This window comes from Vicugna pacos, chromosome 13 (assembly GCF_048564905.1).
Source record: "Vicugna pacos chromosome 13, VicPac4, whole genome shotgun sequence".
Taxonomy (NCBI): Eukaryota; Metazoa; Chordata; class Mammalia; order Artiodactyla; family Camelidae; genus Vicugna; species Vicugna pacos.
Window position 1 is genome coordinate 65671106 of NC_132999.1, and position 20523 is coordinate 65691628.

The following is a 20523-nucleotide window of genomic DNA, read 5'->3' on the forward strand; positions in this document are numbered from 1 at the left end:
CTCTCCCAGCCTCTGTCCAGAGGCTGTCCGCTCCCTGCCCAGCGACCCCAGGCCCGAATGGCAGTGGTAGTTTTGTCTCAAGGCCACAGTGACTGTCTCTGAAAGTGCTGGTTGAGAAGGTGGACGGTCAGAGGGGGAGAGGATGTGGTGATCGATTAGCGATGCCTGCCATGCGTGTGGGCGGGGGCATGGGGCGCGGGCGCCACCGGTGGCTGCTCCGGGCAGGTGCTGCCGAGGGGGGGAGGCGTGAGCCCCAGAGGGTGTCTCAGGGTCTCTGGAGAGACTCCTGGGCCCAGAGCCCTGCGGGCTGGTGACCCTCGTGTCTCTCTGTCCCACTGCAGCTTGTCCTCCTGACACCTTCGGGAAGAACTGCAGCCTCTCCTGCAGCTGTCAGAACGGCGGGACCTGCGACCCTGTGACGGGGGCCTGCCGCTGCCCTCCGGGTGTCAGCGGGGCCCACTGCGAGGATGGTGGGTGCAGCCCTCTGTGCCCCGGGGGCCGTCCTGGTGGGAAGGGGGGGCGCCACCTCCCAGCTCCTGGGCTTCAGAAGAAGACCCCCCACTGCTGCAGAAGGAAGGCGGCCGGCTCCTCAGACCTTCTGCCAGCAAACGTAGCTCATGTGTCAAGGACTTCCCTTCGTAGCAGCAGGTGGTAGTGGCCGGGCCCCGTCCCCAGCGCCTGGGTGGCCAGTGTGAGCTCTGTGCGGCAGGGCTCGAAGCCCCGGGGCACCAGGCAGGGCTTTCGGCCTCCTCCCTCTGGTCAGCTTCTTGGTCCGTCCCTGCCTTCTGTGGCCATCTGCCACTTCTACTCCGGCAAGGGCTGAAAACCCCCGCCTGCTGGCGGCTGTGCGTGTAGGGCCCTGAACGGCCCAGGGGATGCCGGCAGATGGAGGGTCTGCGTGGTGGTACTTCTCCTTGCGATGCGGTGTGGCTCCCTGGAGACTCGGTCTCGCTGGGGTCCTGTGTGTAAAGCGTGCCCCCCAGGTGAGCCTCTGTTTCCAGGGGCCTCTGTACCGGGTTCCTAGACCCCCGTGTCCCGGCTTGTGGCCGCTCCCTCCAGTCTCTACCTCCGTCCTCCTGTGGCCCCTCTTCCTGTCTCCAGCCTCCTCCTCCTTTCTCCTCTAAGGACAGTTGTTGGATTTAGGCCCCTCGGACAATCCGGGATGGTCCCACCTGGAGAGCCTGGTGATCAGGACGTGGATGTACCTTGGGGTCACGAGCCAGCTCCCTGGGGCCCTTCAGGAGGCAGGAAGGGGGCCAGACTGAGGTGGAGGGAAGCCCCTGGGGACGGAAAACCAGCGCCCCTTCCTCACCCTGAGCCCCCTGTGCTTGGGCCTGTGTCCTCCCCCGTGAGGTCCGGAGGTCAGGCTGGGTGACCACCCAGGGACGGATGTCAGAACGCTGTAGGTGCCGCTCAGACAGGGAGAGCGTCTCCCACAAGTGCTGGGGATGCACTTGGTCTCCCACCCCGGCCACCGTCCAGGCCACAGACCCTGGGGGCCCAGGGCAGACGGCCGTGTCCCTGGGGCTCCTGTGATGCCTGCCCTGCCCTCGTGATGCCCTTGCCACCCCCGGGACTGCCCTGTCTGCGGTGCAGGGCCCTCGGGCTGCTGGTGGCCTGAAGCCCTCTGGCCGCGCCCCGGTGGCCTGTGCCATTCCTGCCTCATGTGCTGAACACTGGGGCCCCTTGGAGCATCTCCTCGGGTGGGGGCCGTGTCCAGGTGGGCAGTCAAGAGTCCCCCTCTCTCTAGGCTGCCCCAAGGGCTTCTATGGCAAACACTGCCGCAAGAAGTGCCACTGTGCCAACCGGGGCCGGTGCCACCGCCTCTACGGGGCCTGCCTCTGCGACCCAGGGCTCTATGGCCGCTTCTGCCACCTGGGTGAGTCCTGCTGCCCGCTGGCCGCGTGTCTGGGGGCGGGAGGCGGTGCCACAGCATGGGCCAGGTGCTCCCGCGCCTTCCTGCCCGTGGTCCGGCTTGGGTTCCACCGTCACCGTTTACAGATGAGGACCAGGGGCTCAGCGAGGTCCCTAGCTGGGGTGTGAGGTCTGCCATGGGTCTCTGGACTGCCCTGGCCTCCAAGTGTCCAGGTGGCTGGTCCCAGCCCCAGCCAGGCTGATGGGGGTGCTACAGGTGTGGGCAGGGGCAGGCTTCCCTCCGAAGTGTCCGGGATGCAGGGCTCATCTGGGCTTTTGGAGTTTCCTGGCTGCAAGGGTGAGTCCTGAACCCCTGGTGGGGTCACCCGCCCTGGGTCCACAGACGCCGGGGATGGGAGAGGCTGGGAGAGCGGGTGGCAGGTGGAGAAGAGCTGGGTAACTGGCAAGCGGACTTCATCCCAGCGGCTTTTGTAAAAGGATGTTTAAGGCAGGGAAATGGGGACTCCGAGCGTTTCCTGCTGGGAAGCGCTGGACCCAGGGCAGATCCCAGAGCCTCTGAGTCCCTGCTTCTGGGCTGTGAAATCAGCACGACAGCACAGCTCTCCAGGATCCCAGCGGCTCTGCGCGGGGTCCCGGACACAGCTCAGTGAACGGGGCTGGGGACCCTGGATGGGGGAGGCAGTGGGCAGGCCTACCTTACAGTTCTGTGGGTGCAGCCTGCCCCCCATGGGCCTTCGGGCCGGGCTGCTCAGAAGAGTGCCGGTGTGAGCAGAGGAACACACGTGCGTGCGACAGGAGGGACGGCCGCTGTGCCTGCAAGGCGGGCTTCAGGGGCGAGCGGTGCCAGGACGGTGAGTGCGGGGGGCGGGGGGCGGGGGGCGGGAGGGCCCCGGGGCTGGCTGAACCCTGCAAGACCCTCTCCCTTCTCCCCTGCAGAGTGCGAGCCGGGCTTCTTTGGACTGGGGTGCCAGCAGACGTGTACCTGCCCCCTGGGCGTGACCTGTGACCCCGTGAGTGGCAAGTGTGGGGAGCAGTGTCCTGCCGGCTACCAGGGCGAGGACTGTGGCCGAGGTGAGCAGCTGGCCCCCTGCCCAGGGCCCAGGGTCTGGGTGGGATGTGGGTCATCTGGCTCGTACTGGGCACCAGAAGTGCTCCGAGTCGGGGCAGAGTCAGCCCTGCAGCCTGGCCTGGGTGGCACCTTCACCTGCTGTGTCCCCGCCCTGGTCACACGGTGGTGACTCAGCCACAGGTCTGCCTGTCCCTGTACCCTGAGAGGGCCGCTCCGGGAGGAGCTCACAGACGCACGTGTGTGTGCGCGTGTGCACGTGCAGGGTGGCGCGGAGGAGGGGTCGGTGCCTCTCCCAGACCGTTCCCTCCCTCGCTCATTCCATGGAGCATCCTGGGCGAGCTTTGTGCTGGAGGCCGGGCCATGGGGCTCCTTCCTGGTGGGTCTGAGCAAGCAGGACAAGGGCAGCTGCTCCTGCAGGTGGCGGCTCTCAGGGAAGTCCGGGTGGGAGGTGCTGGCGTCGGGCATGGGTGATGACGGAAGGCCGTCCACGTGATGTCCAGGCCCGGATGATGTGAATGGACCCAGAGTGCAAACGAGGCTGGAGGGCGGGGGGGCCCCCACATTTATGTGTCTGGTAGCTGAGGGTGGGTGGAGGAGCCCTCGATGTGAGTGGTGGGGCTGCCGTGGCCACCGACAGGGGAGGGCAGGTCGAGACCTCAGCCAGCACAGGCCACACTGTTCTCACCCACTGGCCAGGGTGGGTGGGGCCTGTGCTGTGACTGGCGTGACCCCGGCCAGGGGCAGTGGCTCAAGTGCCCCTCAGTTAGAACTCCTGGCCCAGCTGGCCCGTCCCCCTGGGGAGCAAGGAGGAGGGCCTGGGGGCCACTGCCCAGCCTGAGCTAACAGGCCTGGCCCCTCCTGCGTGCTGGTCCCTGAGACCCCACAGAGGATTCCAGGAGGGGTGTGTGTAGGGGTCAGAACCCAGCCTGGACCCCCCCCAACCAAGCCCGGCCTGCACCCTGGGGGGCTCTGTGATCTCGGGTGCCTTCAGCAAAGCCAGCACTTCGTCCCATCGTCAGACAGCGCGGGAGCGGTGGGCACACTCACGTGACACGGCTCAGCCTCCTCCGGCTCCCCTAACCCTGTCCCCTTCCCCCCCGACCCCAGACAGAGTGGACGCGCCGTCCACTCCTGTGGGCCCTGCCCGCCCTCTCCAGCGGCTCGTGTGCCGAGACAGGGAAGGGCCTTCACCCCCAGGCTTCCCTGCTGGTCTCCTTGGTCTTTCTTTTCCCTTTTTCTTGAAAAGCCTCTGGAGCCCTAAGGATGAGCCGCAGGAAATGACACGTTTATACAGCATGATGGGCTCCCCGCTGCCATTGGGTCCAGGAAGTTCTTACCGCCCTAAACAGGGATCTGCCCTTAGTTAGTGGAGCGGGGCCTCCCCATGGCCTGGCGGGGTGGCTCCATCCGGCACCGCCGAGCCTCCTCCCTGCCGGGCCTCCTCCCCGCCGGGCCCACGCTGCGTGGGTGTGTCCTGCTGTGCACGCGGGTGCTGCGCCGGGCCGCCTAGTGCGTGCGCTGCCATCCTGCTGGCAGGCCTGTGCCCGCGGCGGGATGTGGGTGGGCTTCCGCAGGGCATGGACCCTCCTGGCAAGGGCTCGTCTGGTGTACCCTCTGTCTGGAGCCCATCTCATAGCCCTTGAGGCCCCAGGCCTGGGACCCTGCCCCGGTCTGCTGACACCTTCCGCCCCAGGCAGGGCGCCTCCTCTGTTCTCAGCCCCGCCAGGTGTCTTGGTCAGGGGACTCTGATCTCCTGATGTGGAGTGTGGCCCCGAGCCCGCCCTCTCCAGCTGCTGTGCTGGCCCTCCTGGGCCAGGAGCATTTCTTCCAGCAGCATCAGAGCGATCTTCTCACTGCCTGGGTTACCGCCCCAGCCGAGGCAGGTGTAGGGGCTGCGGAAGGCCCTGCAAGGCCAAGGGGAGCAGCCACTGCAGCCCTCACAGGTGGCTTTGCCCTCTGTCCCTGACTTCTTTCCTGAAGCCCTGCATGGGCCCAGAGTCATCAGGCCACTGCTGCCTGGGACACTATCTCTCCTGAACATGGAGGTGACCACAGAGGGCCCCAGGGTGGACCAAAGTGGGAGGAAGAAAGGCAGGTGGGCCCTGCCTCCTGCTCCCAGGTGCTGTCCAGGGTCCTGGCTCCCTCTAACCCGTCCCTGCTGTTCTGTGGCCTCCAGGCCACCCCTCATCACTGCTCCCCGACACACGGTCCGCCCGAGCAGGCCTCCCTGCCCTGCCCACTCCTGTGAGTGCCCTTGTCACCTAGGGGACACCGGCTGTGTCCAGCAACCTTGCTGGGGCGGGGGCAGGTGTCAGGGTGGGGCCCAAGGGGAGGAGGGCAGCTCTGCATGGGCGTGGCTGAGGCTCTCCCGTTCCCTCCTACAGAGTGTCCGGAGGGGACGTTTGGCCTGAACTGCTCAGGCTCCTGCTCCTGTGGGGGAGCCTCCTGTGACAGAGTCACAGGGCAGTGCCTGTGCCCGCCTGGGAGGACGGGTGGCGACTGTGGGGCAGGTGAGCGGTAGCTGGACCCTGGGGGCCCCTTGCCCCACCCCGTGCATGACTCCCAGCCGTGTTCGCAGACCCTGGCCCTGGGCAGTGTTTGGGGAACCCTGGCCCCAGCCTTGGAGGCCTGCAGACCCCAGGCCTGTCCACAGCAGCTGCAAGAGCTCACACCTACCAGCCTTGGGTCTGGACGTGGGGTCTGTGCCTCCCCATGGCCCTGCCCATGCAGGGGCACCGGGAACCTGTTGGCCGTGGGGACATCTTGGCCAGCAGCCCCCAGCCCTCCCTGGGCCTGTGGTTTGTCTTCTAAGCTGCCTGTTCGCTGCATGGGGGTCTCCCCATCTCTCTGGTGGGCCCCCCATTTTGCCTGTGGAGCCATCCTGGGCCAGGGGCCCCCATCCTGGGGCTGGGCACCTGTAGCCTGTGGCCCCAAGGGGGATGGGTTCCCATGACCTGCCCGTTTCCCTCCCCTGGGACAGCTCAGGTGGGAACAGGGGTTCCTGCTTGCACACGGGCCCAGCTAGGCCCCGCGGGAGACTGACTGGCTGTTGGGGGTGGGGGCTAGATTGTCCTGAGGGCCGCTGGGGGCTCGGGTGCCAGGAGATCTGCCCGGCCTGCGAGCACGGTGCTGCCTGTGAGCCTGAGACCGGAGCCTGCCTGTGCCGTCCCGGCTACACGGGCAGCCGCTGCCAGGACCGTGAGTGCCGCCCCCCCGACCTCAGCCCGCGCCTGCGATCCCCCAGCCCCACCGCGCTCACAATCCCTCCACCTGCAGCGTGCCCGGCAGGCTGGTTTGGGCCCAGCTGCCAGACCAGGTGCTCCTGTGCCAATGATGGGCACTGCCACCCGGAGACGGGACGTTGCAGCTGTGCCCCTGGGTGGACCGGCCTCAGCTGCCAGAGAGGTAGCGCCCCCCACAAGCCCCGCCCCGGATAAGCCTTCCCCCAGGCCCCTCCCCCGGCCTGGCTGTGCGCCCGTGGGCTCTGCCGGGCCTGCTCGGGGTGACCTGGCCTCTATTGCAGCCTGTGACAGCGGGCACTGGGGACCTGACTGCAGCCATACCTGCACCTGCATCCCAGGCCACGGGAGCTGCGACGCCGTCAATGGCCTGTGCCTGTGTGAGCCTGGCTACGTGGGCCCGCAGTGCGAGGAGCGTGAGTCCTGGCCCAGCCCACACGTGTGCACACACGGGCACATGCACACGCACACAAGCACGTGTCAGGGACCCAGTCCTGCCCTCCTGTCCACAGGCAGGCTGCCTGGACTAGGCCCCTCTCTCCCACCTGCCAAACGGAAGGCCCACCTGGAGCAGTAGGCAGGGCAGGGTGGGGCCAGTTGCACCACACGGGGCACCTGGCACCTGCAGGAGGGGTGGACGGTTCTGCTAAGGACTGAGACCATGCCCTTCAGTGTATACTCCCCACCCCCGGCTGAGTTGGTGGGTCCGGGCTGGAGCTGGGGCTCCCTCCTCCCCAGGGCTCAGCTCCTGGCTGGGCCAGGGGGCAGAGGCAGAGGCCTTGGGCGGGGAGGTGCTTTTCCTGCCCCACAGTCCCAGGCCTGGACTGGGTGGCAGAGGCCTGGGCAGGGCTGGGTCAGGTTCACTGTCCCCTGGCTGACGGTCTGGTGTCTCAGGGTGTCCCCAGGGCCACTTTGGGCCGGGTTGTGAGCGGCAGTGCCAGTGTGAGCACGGAGCAGCCTGCGACCATGTCAGTGGGGCCTGCACCTGCCCAGCTGGCTGGAGGGGAACCTTCTGCGAGCGCGGTGAGCTGGGGCTGGGGCTGGGGTGGCCGGGAGCAAGGGCGGGGCCCGTGAGCCCTGGCCGGCACCTGTATCACCGCCCCTGCCTGCAGCCTGCCCGGCCGGCTTCTCTGGAGTGGACTGCCGCCATGCCTGTGACTGCAGCCCCGGGGTCCCCTGCGATGCCGTGAGCGGCTCCTGCCTCTGCCCTGCTGGCCGTCGGGGCCCCCGCTGCGCCCAGAGTGCGTGAGGCCCCGTCGTCCCTGGGTGCTGCCGGTTAGGGCTGGGGTGGGGTTAGGGTTAGTTTCTGTCTGTGTTCGCCCTGAATGGTGCCCAGGCCAGAAGGAGGGCAGATGGACAGCAGCCGCCCGGGACCGCTTGCTGCAGCCCCTCCCAGGGTCCATTTCCCCAGGCCCCTGACCGCCCCTCTCTCCTGCAGCCTGCCCGGCCCACACGTATGGGCACAACTGCAGCCAGGCCTGCTCCTGCTTTAATGGGGCCTCCTGTGACCCTGTCCACGGGCAGTGCCGCTGTGGCCCTGGCTGGACTGGGCCTGCCTGCCTGCAGGGTAAGCCCCTCCCGGGAGGCTGGGCCGGGCATCATGCTTGCCCCTCACTGGGCTGTGCAGGGTGACGTAGGGTGGGATGCTGGGTGGATGTAAAGCTCACCGGGAATGGTGAGTGGGGAGGACCGGGGCCCGTCACGCCCCCACGGGGCTCCCCTCAGCCCGGGCCACACCCCTCAGCCGTGAGCCCTGGGATGCTGGGTTGGTGGGCCCGGGGAGCCCTGGGCAGGTCGTCCTAGAGAAAGCCCTGGGCAAGAGCCTGGTGTTAGGCCTTGAGGCAGGCCTGCAGATCCGCCTGGGCTGGCCCTCCACGGAGAGAGAGGTTCAGGCCCCCGCTGGCTGGTGGGATGCTGCGAGTGGCTCCTCTCCCTGTGCCCCAGCCTGCCCCGCTGGCTTCTATGGCGAGAACTGTCAGCATTCCTGCCTCTGCCAGCACGGGGGCACCTGCGACCCTGTCTCAGGTCACTGTACCTGCCCGGAGGGCTGGGCCGGCCAGGCCTGTGAGATGGGTGAGCACTGGGCAGGTGGCGGAGGGAGGGGGGACCCTGGGGATCTGTGGGACCCAGAGCCAGCACCCAACGTGCCCTGGCATGGCCCCTCTCCCTCCGTGGCCAAAGACGGCTGCCTGGTGTAGAGCGACGTGGTCCTGGGTGTGGCTTGCAGTGTGGCCAGACAGCAGCCTCGCCCCTCGCTGGGCACCTCTTCTTCCCGAGGACATGGGATCCCGGGCTCTGGATAAGGAAGGGTGGGCGGGGCGGGAGGGGCCTCCTGGGTCCCAGTGGCATTGCCCTGCCCCAGGAGTGGACCCTCCGCCGTTCACGCCTCCACAGAGTGCCTCCCAGGGTCCTTTGGAGCCGGCTGCCAGCGCCGCTGCACGTGCCTCAACGGCGGCCTCTGTGACCGGCACACAGGCCGCTGCCTCTGCCCGGCCGGCTGGGCCGGGGACCAGTGCCAGAACCGTGAGTGGGGCAGGTTAGGGGCCAGTGTGGGGAGGTCCAGAGGCTCCCAGGCCCATCCAGGGTGGCCTCAGGCTCACCCAGGGTGTGGGGGCCTCACTGAGGGGGTCAGCTGTCAGGTCAGGGGCGAGGCTGCTGTCTGAGCTCCAGGGCCCCCTGAGGGAGGTCCTCTGCCCAGGACGCCGGCCCTGGAGCAAGACTCAGCCCGCCCGCCTGCCTCCTTCCGCACAGCCTGTGCCGAGGGCACGTTCGGGGTCGGCTGTGAAGAGCGCTGTGCCTGCCTGCAGGGAGCCACCTGCCACCGCGTCACGGGGGCCTGCCTCTGCTCCCCGGGATGGAGGGGCTTGCGGTGTGAGAACGGTGAGCCCCTGGCTCCGCCAGCACCCAGGGTTGGGTGGGGCCCTCACACTGTGACCCCCGGGGCCCGTGCTGGTCCAGGCTCCCCCCCACCGCCGCCCGCGCCTCCCCGCAGCCTGCCCGCAGGGCTGGTTTGGAGAGTCCTGTGCCCAACGCTGTCAGTGCCCGCCTGGCGCCGCCTGCCACCACGTCACTGGGGAGTGTCACTGCCCCCCCGGCTTCACAGGGCCCGGCTGTGAGCAAGGTAGGTGACCCAGCTGGGTGGGCCCAGGTGGTGGGCGGTTCAGGCCGCCCCTGTGCTGTGCCTCTAAACCTCTACCTCTAGAAGGGGTAGTGGGAGTGACTCTGGGAGGATGCCTGCTCTGGGCCGGACCCGGACTGACCCCCTCCCGCCTGCGCCCCAGCCTGCCCGCCCGACACCTTTGGGGAGAACTGTGGGCAGACGTGCCAGTGTCCCGGCGAGAACCAGGCCTGCCACCCTGCCTCGGGGGCCTGCGCGTGTGCTGCTGGCTACCAGGGCACTGGCTGCCGGCAACGTGAGTGCCTCTTGCTGGGCCTGCATCTGAGGGCCGGGGGGGTGGGAAGTCGGGGCACTGTTCTGAGGGGGCAGGTTGAGCCCCTAGCCCCTGACAGCTGGCCCTTCCCCTGCAGGGTGCCTGCCAGGGCGGTTCGGACCTGGCTGTGAACAGCTGTGTGGGTGTCTCAACGGGGGCTCCTGTGACCCGGCCACAGGGGCCTGCCGCTGCCCTGCTGGGTTCCTCGGGACAGACTGCGGCCTCGGTGAGTGACTGGGGTGAGGGTGGGGCTGGCTCCTCCCTGCGCCACGGTGGGCAGGGCCCCACCAGCCCGCCTGCGGGGAGGACAGCTCCCTGGCCACCCCTCTTTCTGGCCCCCCTTCCCGGGACTGGTCCCAGGCTGGGCTGAGCTGGGGCTGTCGGTGTGACCAAAGTGTCCCCAACCACCAGCTCTGCAGGGCCATGACCACCAGGGGCCACACAGAAGCCAGTTGGGCACCCTGCCGAGAGATGGGCCTTCCTTGAGTCGCGCAGGAACTTCCCGCCCGTCTGGGGTCTTAGCTGGGCAGGCGGGAGGTGGGGGCGGGGGCCGTGGTGAGTCATCGTTGCTGCGGTGCAGGCCCGGCCCGCAGCAGAGCCCGCGGGTGGAGGGAGGTGTCGTGCGGGTGGGGGGCATGGAGCAGGCGGTCTCCGCCCTGTCTGGGCCAGACACAGGGCCTCCCCACCCAGCCTGGCCTGGCCTGGCCTGTCCCACCCTGTCCTGGGTTGACACAGCAGAGGGGGATCCAGCCAGGGCTGGTCACCCTCCCATTTCCTCCTGGCAGCCTGTCCACATGGCCGCTTTGGCCCCAGCTGTGCCCATGTGTGCAGGTGTGGGCAAGGGGTGGCCTGTGACCCCGTGACCGGCGCCTGCACCTGCCCCCCGGGAAGGACCGGCGTCCACTGTGAGCACGGTGAGAGTCTGTTCTGTCCCCTTGGCCACTTCGCAGACGTCACCTGGTCAGCCACAGGGTGGGAGGTGATGGGGTAAAGCTGGGGGGTCTCTGAGGGAGAACTGGGTCCCCTCGCTTGGTTCCCCAAGTGCCCTGAGGATGAGGTGAGGGTCCCGCCTGTGTTGACAGCACCGCCCACTCAGGTCCCTGGGTCGTCTGATAGCACCCCGTGCCCTGCTTTGACCTGTGACCCCTAAGACTTGGGACATCAGCTCCCTGTGGCTAGTGGGGGCTGGGCAGGTTCTGACTTGGAGCCCCCTAGCAGGAGGGCTCAGGTGGCTATTTTGTCTGAGGATGGAGCCAGCCTCCGGGCTAATGTCCTCTTGGAACGGGGTCCCTCTGGCCCTTTCTGCTGGGCCCAGCAGCTGGGGCCCCACATGGAGGGAGGGCTGGAGCACAGGCCATGGCGCCTGAGGACAGCGGTGGGGCTCATGCTCACGATGACAGGTCTGGTACCCACGCTACTCGGCCTGGCCCCATACCCGGGCAGATCTGAGCCCCTGCCACTCTGTGGTCCTCATCCAGGGGCCGGTGACACTCCCCCAGGGCCTGGAGCCCAGCTCCAGCCAGGCCATGTCCTCACCCTCAGGGAAGGCTGGCAGCCCCGGGTCAGGCAGGTTGTGAACAGGGGCCACCTGGAGTGCAGGGCTGCCCGGGCTATTCTTGAACTGAGTGCCACCGCCTCCAGGAAGACTTCCCTGTTGCCCTCCCGCCTGCTGGGCAGGCACTCGCAGCCCCTGGAGGGCCCAGGCCCCTTTCGTCCTGTGTTACTTTCAGGCTCAGGCCTGGTGTTCGCTCTCTGAGGGTGGGTGAACAGGCGGGGTGCTGTTGGTGTTGCTCCTTGGCACATGTGTGCTCAGGGACAGGGACTGGCAATGAGAGGCCCAGGGAATTGTTTGTTGAGTGAACATCAGATCTCATGAGGGGGTGTCCCTGGAGTGTGTCCAGCCCTGGGCTGCGCTCTGAGCAATGCCTGGCTCCCCTTAGGCTGTCCCCAGAACCGGTTTGGTGTGAACTGTGAGCACGTGTGCTCCTGCAGAAACGGGGGCCTGTGTCACGCCGCCAACGGCAGCTGCTCCTGTGGCCTGGGCTGGATGGGGCCGCACTGTGAGCTGGGTGAGTGTCTGGGCGGGTCTGGAGGCCGCATCGCCATGTGAGCTGGCGGGTTGGTACCTGCAGGGGTGGGAGGCCATGTCCCGGTGTGGTGGCGGTGGTGGTGCAGGGGAATGGCCCTGGGCTCGAGGAGGAACGTATCTCAGGGGCATTTGTGGGGGCTCTGGGCTGCTATGGGGCTGCATGAGGCTCCCGGGGTCGCCTGGATCAGGCTAGCATCCCGGGGCCCTCCCCTGTGCCCCCTGCTCTCCTGCGGCAGAAGGTTGACCCACGGCTCTCACGCCAGCCTGCCCCGCAGGGCGCTACGGCCCTGCCTGCCGCCTGGAGTGCTCCTGCCACAGCCAGGGCACCTGCGAGCCCACCACGGGGGCCTGCCGCTGCGGCCCCGGCTTCTACGGCCAGGCCTGCGAGCACTGTGAGTCGTGGGGTTGGGCCCCTGTTCTGGCTTTCCGTGTCACCCCCCTGGGGCTCTGATGGAATGAGGCTTGACCCCAGCTTCTGCTAGGGCTCTCAGACCAGAGGTCCCCAGGTCAGGGCCACTGGGAAGCAGGTGCCCTGCCTGGGTGGGAGGGAGGGGAGCCCAGCCCTCCGCTCTGGGCAAGCTGAGTCCGGAGCTCTAACCGGGTCTCACACAGCCTGTCCCCCCGGCTTCCACGGGGCTGGCTGCCTGGGGACATGCTCATGTCAGCACGGAGCCTCCTGCCACCCTGTCAGCGGCCAGTGTCTTTGCCCCGCTGGCTTCCGTGGCCAGTTCTGCGAGAGGGGTGAGTGCTCTGTGGCCCCACGAGCCCCCACCATCCCCTGCCCTGGCCCTGGCCGGTCCGGGAATGGGACAGGTGATGTGGGACCCCCTCCTGCTACCAGGGTGTGAGCCTGGCTCGTTTGGAGAAGACTGCAGCCAGCAGTGTGACTGCGAGGACGGGGTGCCCTGTGACCCCGTCACGGGCCACTGCCTATGCCCCCCGGGGCGCACCGGGGCCACCTGTGACCTTGGTGAGTCTGGGGTCCCTCTCAGTGGGGGATACGGATGCAGGTCTCAGTCAGTGGTATCCACTGTGTTGGTGGATCCACGTCCGATGCCCGCCCAGGCCTCTGCACCAGTCCCATCCTTCTGTGGAGCCCCGCTGCTCAAAGAGGGGCCCGGCATGGAGCCCTTGCCTGGGGCTGTCAAGGCCAGCCCTGCTCTCTGACCCCTAGTAGAGTCCCCCGGGTGGCCTCTCCTTGGGGAGGTCATGGGGAGAGGCTGCCGTTAGGTGGGGAGGAGACTGTCTAGGTCTGTCAGCCCACCCGGGGAGAGGGAGGAGCCCACCTGTGCGGGCCGCACACGCGTCCTCCTCCTGGCTCTGGGCCGTCTTGCCCTGGCGGGGAGCATCCCTGGCCCCAGCGCCCCTTTGCCGGCCTGGGGGCTGGGCAGCAATGCTGGGCAATGGTCCTGGGCAGGTGCTGGGGGCCTGGTGCTTCCCCACACAGGACAGGGAAGCGAAAGCCCTAGGGTGGCCCCAAGGCCTAGGGTTCCCAGCCCGGGCAGACAGGAGAGGTACTCAGGCTCGTCTCTCCCGCCCCTCTGCCCACAGGCTGCAGAAGTGGCTTCTTCGGGCCAGGCTGTGCCCTGCGCTGCTCCTGTGGGGGTGGGGCCGACTGTGACCCTGTCAGCGGGCAGTGCCACTGCGTGGACGGCTACATGGGGCACACGTGCCAGCAGGGTGAGTCAGGCTCCGGGGGAGGGGGGGCACCATGCTACTCCCTCCCCCCCACAGGCGGCTGGCTGGCCAGGCTCGCCTGCGTCAGTGTCACCAAGCCATCGTGGTGCCCGCAGTGTCCTCCTGGCTTCTGAAGAGCCTTCCAGCCCCTGGACCATGGGGTGGAACTCGGCTGTGCGATCGGTCCGAGGCAGCCCCACTCACCCCAGCCCCAGACAGCAGCGGGGGGTGGGCTCAAACTGCAGGGGCCGAGACCCCACGGGCAGGGCTGGGCGGTCCAGTGTGGGTGGGCGCTGAGCCAGCCCACCACCCCGACCCTGTCCCCACCCTGTGCGTGTGTGCTCCAGTGTGTGCGTGCTAATGCCTCTGCGTGTCCCGGTGCGTGCCTGCCAGTGCGTGTGTGCTCCAGTGCTCACGTGTGCCTGCACACACACCCCCACAGGCAGGAACGTGCTGCGTGCCCCTGCCCTCCAGCCATCTGGTGTCCCCTAGTCAGCTCCCCCAGGCCCAGCCTACTGCCGGGAAGGCAGTCCTATGCGTCAGGATGGAGATGGGAGGCCGGCTTGGGGTCTGTGCTGGGCAGGCCCTGAGATGGGGCGAAGGGGGGAGCCAGGCTGTGAGCAGGGATTCCAGATTGGGGTCCTTGGCTAGGGGACCCCAAACATGGTCTTGATATCGTGTATGCATCTTTTTGAGCCTCCCCAAGACAGCCCTGGCCCCAGACTGTTAAGAGCCCTTAGGGGAGGGGTCCCACTTCTGCAGAGGGGTGGGGTCGGGGAGCTGGAGGCTGAGCCCGCTGAGACGGATGCTGTCCATGGCGGCACCTGGTGGTCAGGTATGGTACTGCACCGCGGCATCCTGGGCAGCCCTGATACTGAGCGGGAGCCTGGAGCCGGCTTTACCTGCCTGAGGCCCGCTGGGAAGGAGGCCAGGCCAGGCCTCGCTGCCCCCTGCCCTGGAGTGGACCTATCTTGGCCTTCAGGAAGCCCTCCCCATCCAGCCCGAGTGCCCTCCCCTGGCCCCCCTGCTGCTGGGGCAGGGCTGGAAGCTTCCATCTGGGGAGGGGGGGCGCCCCACCATTTGCATAGGAGTGAGGCGAGGAGGGGCTGTGTTGGGGGCAGTAGGGGTCCCTGCAGGTGCTGCCCCGTAACTGTTGCCCACCCGAGGGCCTGAGTTGCTGTCTGTCTGCCTTCAGGTGGGCCCTCCCAGCTCCCGGAGAGCCTGTCCCCAGACCTGGGCCCAGGTAAGGGGGCTGGGGGCATCCCCGTGTCACCAGAGAGTGGCATTTGGTGGCATCACTGGCCGTTACCAGCAGACTAAGGCCTCAGGAGGGATGAGGACTGACTGGGCAGCTGTGGCGTCTGGGCCCCATAGGGTGGTGGGCATTGCAGAATCTGGACCTCAGAGACGAGGCCGGGAGGAGGCTGGGGAGGATGGGGTGGGCTGTCTCCTCTCCGTCGGGCTGGAGCTGGAAGGAAGGAGGGGAGGCGTCAAGTGTGAGCCCAGAACTACGAGGACTTGGAGAGTTTCCACCTGCCCGGGGGCTGACCGTCCTTTTTCCTGTCCCTGCAGCGGCCTCTCAGCCAGCGTCTCCCAGACCAGCGCCCGGGCTCGGCAGCAGCGCAGAGGCGCACTAGCTCAGAGGCAGCCCCCACTGAGGCTCGCCTCCCAGGAGCCGCAGAGGGGGCCCCGGGGCTTAGGTGGCGCCTGCCGAGGGGTGTGGTGGGCCAGGACTGTGGCCCCGACCTGTCTCTGAAGCCTGTGGACAGGCGTGCCGCCTCGGGCTCCTCAAGGGTGGTCTTGCCACGAGGAGGCAGGCCCCACCTCGCCGGGATCTGCCCGCCCAGGGCGCGGACCGCGGGGCTGAGGAAGCCCCGCCCCTCCCGCCGCCCGGGGCAGGGCCAAGGGCAGGTGTTCGGGCAGGTGCGGGCATGAGGCCCCTGCCCCCCCAGCAGGTTCTTCGGGTGCTAGGCCCCGGGGCAGCTACCGCCCAGCCCGCTCACCAGGAAGCACAGCCGGGCTGTGTTCGTGTGACTTATGGGCAGCCCGACCGCAGGGCTGCCCGTCTCCTGCCCCAGGACGCCCTGACTCCGGGCAGCGGGCTTCGGTACCATGTGAAACCAGTAGGTTAAGAAAGGAGCAGCTGCTTCCCCAAGGCTGTGCGTCTGCTGCTTTGTGCGGGCTCTGCGCGGGGGCCTCCCCGGCACGCCGGCACGAGGCGCTGGGACAGGAGCCTCTGCCGACCGCTTGCCCTGCCCCTCCCTGGGGACCGCGGTGCCGCACAAACAAAGTTGGGGTTTATCCTGGTTCCAGTGCTCTAGAGGGGCGTGGCGCCCCGAGACCCAGGAGTGCTGGCTCCCAGGGCCTGCGTGTGGGAAGCACGGCCCCAAGGGCAGGGGTGCTGCTGGGGGCAGCCTGGAGACCCCCAGCCCCCACTCCTGCCCTGTCTTCAGGGCAGAGCTGAGGAGAGGGTTGGACGCCGATTGTCTCACCGGCCATTTAGGGTCCGGGCTGTAGCCCCCCTCCCCTCCTCTCCAACAGTGCCCAGGCAGCTTAAATCCCCCAGGGGCAAAGGACCTCGTGGGGCAAAACAGGGCGCATTCAAGTAGGCCCCGCCCCCTGACGCAGACAACTCGTGAACACCCGGTAGCAGAGGGCGTCGAATCGCTGGGCCACCATGTGAAGACTTTGAAGTATGTAGCTGTGATCAGTGTCCCGGAAGGAGGAAGGGATGCGGGTGGTAACCTGGTGCAGGAAGAGGCGGTTCAAGAGGGACCATCGTGAGGAATGAGGGTGGAGGGCGTGGGAGCTGGAGTTGGCGGAGGCGGCAGGAATCCGGCCGAATAAGGGGTTTCCCAGCTCAGGACACTCCCGGGAGGCGGCAGGGAGGCTGAGAGAGAGGAAACACGAAGGGAAGGGGCAGTAGGAATGGACGAGGCAAGTGTGACACCCATGTGTCTGAAGTCCCAGAAAAAGAAGGTGAAAACCATTGACGTGAAGCAATGAGTTCTCAGGTCCAAAGTTGGAAGATCTCAGATCGAAAAGCACTCCAAGTGCAAAGAAAATTAAACAAAATTTAAAAAGCCACAGCCAGAAGAATTTAAAGAATATCAGTGCCAAAGAGGAGTTTTAAAATAACTAGAGAGAGAGAGAGCAGGAATCAGCACGACGTCAGGGTCTGCAACAGGAGCACTGAGAGCGGCCGGACGGCGACGCTCTGTTTGCCAGGTGTTGAGGAAACAGTGTGGAAACTTGAATTTCATGACCTTGAATTGTGTGTCCCGCTAAACTGTCACTGGGAAGCGAAGTCGGCGTCCTTCTCAGCTGTCCGAGGCCCCAGGCGGCCCCAGACGAGAACCAGGCTTGAAAACACGCTCAGAGGAAGTTTCCTGGCAAGAAGAGAAAGCATGAGATGGTCCCTGTGTTTCCCACACGGCCTCGGAATGAAGAGAATCAAAATAGCCACGCTCACCAACAGCAGGAGCGGCCGGCAGGCCTGCCCGCCCCGCAGCTGAGCCTGGTGCAGACAGAGGGCGATAAGATGGCGTGACCTCCGCAGAAGCACCGGTAGGATGTCTGACTTTTAAACGGAGGAAATTTCATCTCTCCGACGTTCAGCAGGGAAGGAGGAGAAACAAAGCAGAATAAGAAAGTAGATTGAAGCCTAACGTAAGCAGTTACAGGGGCTCAAGAGCCAGATGGCCACGCATCACACGTTCTTCAACAGCACTTTGTGTCTGAAAGACGTCCCCAGAGGGACAGGAACGCAAGCGTGCACGGTGAGCGGGAAGACAGCTGGGCTGTGAGTCCTGCTGTTTCAGGGTGGAAAGCGTCACACGTGGTTGTCTACAAGCGACACCCGACGCCCGCAGCAGTAACGGCCGAGAGACTCAGAGCAGCGGTGCGGGCGGCGCGGGGAGTAACTGCCCTGGCGGGTTCAGCGTGCCCTCCACAAAACCAGCACAAAACCCAGACACGCGCGATGGTGACGTTGTCGTGCCCCTGACACGTGCACTCTCCGTGTCTGCACGCCTGTAGTCACATGTTTATATTCACATATATACGCATCTTACCTTCACGCTTACGAACTTTACACTCAACAAGTGGGAAACAGTGGAACGTTTAGCCAAGAGTCTTTCCTTGAAGAGTCCAGAAGAGGAAAACGCTAGCAAGACTGATGATTTTTTTTGAATGTGAAGCAAGAAAAAAACTACGGAAGACAAGAGGGTGAACCACAGACAGAGAACAAGGCAGGAAAGAGAATGCTCCAAATCACGATGAGCCAGTTACTTTGAAAACGTAGAAAAACGAGTAAGTTTTGGGAAAATATGAAGTGCCAGGATGAGTGTAAGTAGAAATACGGACTTGAATAAACCAGTAACTGACGTGAACGCAGTAGTAGTCACAGCTCTGCTCCTGCCCTGCGGTCGCCTCCTGCGTCGCCAGCCCCGTGACGCCTGGGACAGATGTTGGCAGAGGTGGTTGCGTGTGACATCCAGGACCCCGGGAACCTGACTGATAGAGTTGCTCCAGAAACATTAATAGAGGACACACGACGACCTTTTCACGGGGCCAGTGCCACCTGGGCTCTGCCACCTGGGGGGTGGCGATGGGAGAAAAGGTTACAGACTCCCCGTGTGTGTGTGTGAGTGTGTGTGACAGCCCTGAGGGGAGTACGAGCTACTCACGTAGAAATATTTTAAAATAACATCGACTGGATCCAGCAGGGCTTGGGCTTGACTGAAATGTAACAGTTTAACATCAGAAAATGTGTTCCTGCGTTTGGGTGAGACGAGAAATCTCGATTGTCTTGATAAAAGAACACAGAACGTTCGCTCGAGCTCAGCCTCTCTCCCAAGTAAGAGTTCTTGGCCAGCCGGGAACCGAAAGGCGCTTTCTCGACTGTGGTTATGTGCCAGGAACCCCCACGGGCTGAGCGGGGACGGCAGTGGGTTCTGTCTCGGTCCAGCCGAGCCGCCCAGGCCACCACCTGGGCTCCGGCCTCCCCCACGTTACTGGCCTCCACGGCCCTGAGGTGACAGCCTGTGTTTCTGGCTGTCTTTCCACACGACAGCACAGAGTCTGGGCGGCAGGACCACCCGGACCGGACCTGCGTGGGGCCGAGTAACCACAGTGCCAGGGAGAAGCAAATTCCCCTAAAGATGGAGAATCTGTTCTCGACAGTCAGCTCACTCCTCCCGGCCCCAGCAGAGCTCAGAGGAGCCCAGGGCACACTGTCAGGTGAGGTGGAGCAGGAGGTGTGCGGACCCGCGGGGAAGGGGCCACCTGGCCCGGTTTCGGGGGCGGGACTGTTGCTACCGGAAAGCTCAGAGGATCAGAGACAGGCTGGCATGACTACCAGAATTTGGCAAAGTGGGCCATAAAATCACACAAATGACATGAAACGTGTAAACCTGTGACAGTCATAGTTCCTCAGTGCCGCCGAGGGGCAAGCAGAAAACAATACAAAATAAGGCCCCGGTCCACATGGCGGCAAACCCACAAACACCAGATTCATCTGGTGAAGTCCTTAGGGTCTCAGAGGATTGTGGGGGCCAGAGACTGGGGATGCCGTCCCAGCCAGCCTCAGGTCAGCTTGGTGCTGGCGACGGGGTAGGCGGGTGGCCACTGGGGTGCGATGTGGGGTGTCCAGCACGGACCAGGGTCCGACCTCAGGAGTGCTGGCGAGTCGGAGTCGGGAGGTGAGCGAGTCAGGGAACCCCAGGGGCCTGCGGGTGTGGGTGCAGAAGCCAGGATCTGCAGGTCTACACACTGGCACAGAGCTTTACCCCCCGGGGTCCGAGGGCTCTCAGTGAGGCGTCAGGGTTGGGGGAACCCTGGGCACAGCTGGGTCCCACCGTGGGCGGCCGGGTCTTTGGATGTGTTAAAGGCCGAGGGCTGGGCCGCAGTGTCCCCGCTGGCCATCGGGGGGGGCGGTAGATGGCAGCAAGCCAGATGTGCAGAGAGAGGGCCTAAAACCTGTGCAGCATGCAGTGAGGTCACAGGAACACACCCTTTGTGTAAATTGTGTTCCCATCCCATAGAAGGGATACTGATTTACAAGGACACGTGGCGCCCTAGGGGTGGCCTCCAGGCCCCGGGGTGATGGACTTTCCTCAGCCCCTGATGCTCCCCACCCCGCCCCCAACAGAGGGATGACTGGGCCGTCCAGCTGTGTGACCACTCTCCCTGGCCTCTGTGTGCCTGGGACCCACACACCCCAGGGAGCGGGAGGGGTGCCCACTGCCCCTCGGGGCTGGACACTGAGGTGCCCAGGGCGGCTCTGGGGAAGGGGCACCACTGCAGGCCCCGGCACCAGCCCCCACTCCCCACTGCCCTGCAGTCGCATCCACCGTGGTGCCCCGAGGCGAGGGGCTCCTGTGGGACGGCTGGGACACCGCAGTGTCTGTTCCTGCCAGACCCCATCCTGGGCACTGTCTGGGGTTGGCTGGGAAGCCTCAGTGGCCCCCCCACAAGCCCACTGACCCCAGCAGTGGGCAGAGCGTCTTTGGGCCTCAGCCTCCCCACTTTGTAGCACGAAGGGCGGTGCAGTTGGCTGGGAAGAGGGGCCGGGCTAGATAGGCCCTGCCGCCGGTGCTGCCCCCTCCCCAGCAGAGCCGGTGAGCAGGTGTGGCCTGTGCAGGACCCCTGTTATCTAGAGGGGTGAGTGTCACCTGGCTCCAACCCTGAGGTTGTCTGTGACCCTAAGAGGACGGGCTCAGCAAGAAGCAGGTCTGAGCACCCTGGCTGGGGCGGGGGGGGGGCCCAGCTAGCCTTGCCATGCTTGAGGGGGTCATGATGCCTGTGCCCACAGGGCTGGAGCCCAGGCACTGGTGCTGGGGAAAGCCTAGCCTCTTCTCACCACCCCCACCCACCGGTCTTGGCCCCTCCAGGCCTCGCTGCAGGGCCCTGCACTTCCTGATTCTGCTGGAAGGGTTCTTGTCCAGAGCTGGCCTGGCTTGGTCCTTCTCAGGCGCACCTAGCCACCTCAACAGCCTGTGCCCAGTGGCAGCCCCTCCCCAGGGTCCTGGGACGTCCTTTCCCAAGGCTAAGTGCTCTTACTCCCGGCTTCCTGGGCAGCATCCACTCTGCAGAAGGAAACCATGCTGAGGCCGCTGGCCCCGGGTCACTAAAGCCAGGATG

At 65.9% G+C, this 20523-nt stretch overlaps 1 protein-coding gene across 4 annotated transcripts in view; it reads left to right on the forward strand.

Moving 5' to 3' along the window:
• Window positions 1-15239, forward strand: part of LOC102524823 (uncharacterized) — a 34727-nt gene extending 19488 nt beyond the window's left edge. For 2 of the 4 annotated variants that reach the window (XM_072975561.1, XM_072975563.1), the window contains exons 11-35: window positions 342-470; window positions 1751-1879; window positions 2592-2726; window positions 2812-2946; window positions 5329-5454; window positions 6011-6142; window positions 6221-6349; window positions 6468-6599; window positions 7078-7206; window positions 7296-7424; window positions 7622-7750; window positions 8128-8256; window positions 8578-8706; window positions 8935-9063; window positions 9176-9304; window positions 9465-9596; window positions 9712-9840; window positions 10400-10528; window positions 11555-11683; window positions 11967-12095; window positions 12316-12444; window positions 12545-12673; window positions 13255-13383; window positions 14576-14623; window positions 14953-15239. In XM_072975561.1, the coding sequence (XP_072831662.1) occupies window positions 342-470; window positions 1751-1879; window positions 2592-2726; window positions 2812-2946; window positions 5329-5454; window positions 6011-6142; window positions 6221-6349; window positions 6468-6599; window positions 7078-7206; window positions 7296-7424; window positions 7622-7750; window positions 8128-8256; window positions 8578-8706; window positions 8935-9063; window positions 9176-9304; window positions 9465-9596; window positions 9712-9840; window positions 10400-10528; window positions 11555-11683; window positions 11967-12095; window positions 12316-12444; window positions 12545-12673; window positions 13255-13383; window positions 14576-14623; window positions 14953-15017 (3098 nt within the window). In that variant the 3' untranslated portion in view covers window positions 15018-15239. Of the gene's footprint in view, window positions 1-341; window positions 471-1750; window positions 1880-2591; window positions 2727-2811; window positions 2947-5328; window positions 5455-6010; window positions 6143-6220; window positions 6350-6467; window positions 6600-7077; window positions 7207-7295; window positions 7425-7621; window positions 7751-8127; window positions 8257-8577; window positions 8707-8934; window positions 9064-9175; window positions 9305-9464; window positions 9597-9711; window positions 9841-10399; window positions 10529-11554; window positions 11684-11939; window positions 12096-12315; window positions 12445-12544; window positions 12674-13254; window positions 13384-14575; window positions 14624-14952 lie in introns of those variants that run through there. The other 2 variants (XM_072975564.1, XM_072975565.1) reach the window with 2 other exon arrangements.
• Window positions 15240-20523: the final 5284 nt, after the last annotated feature.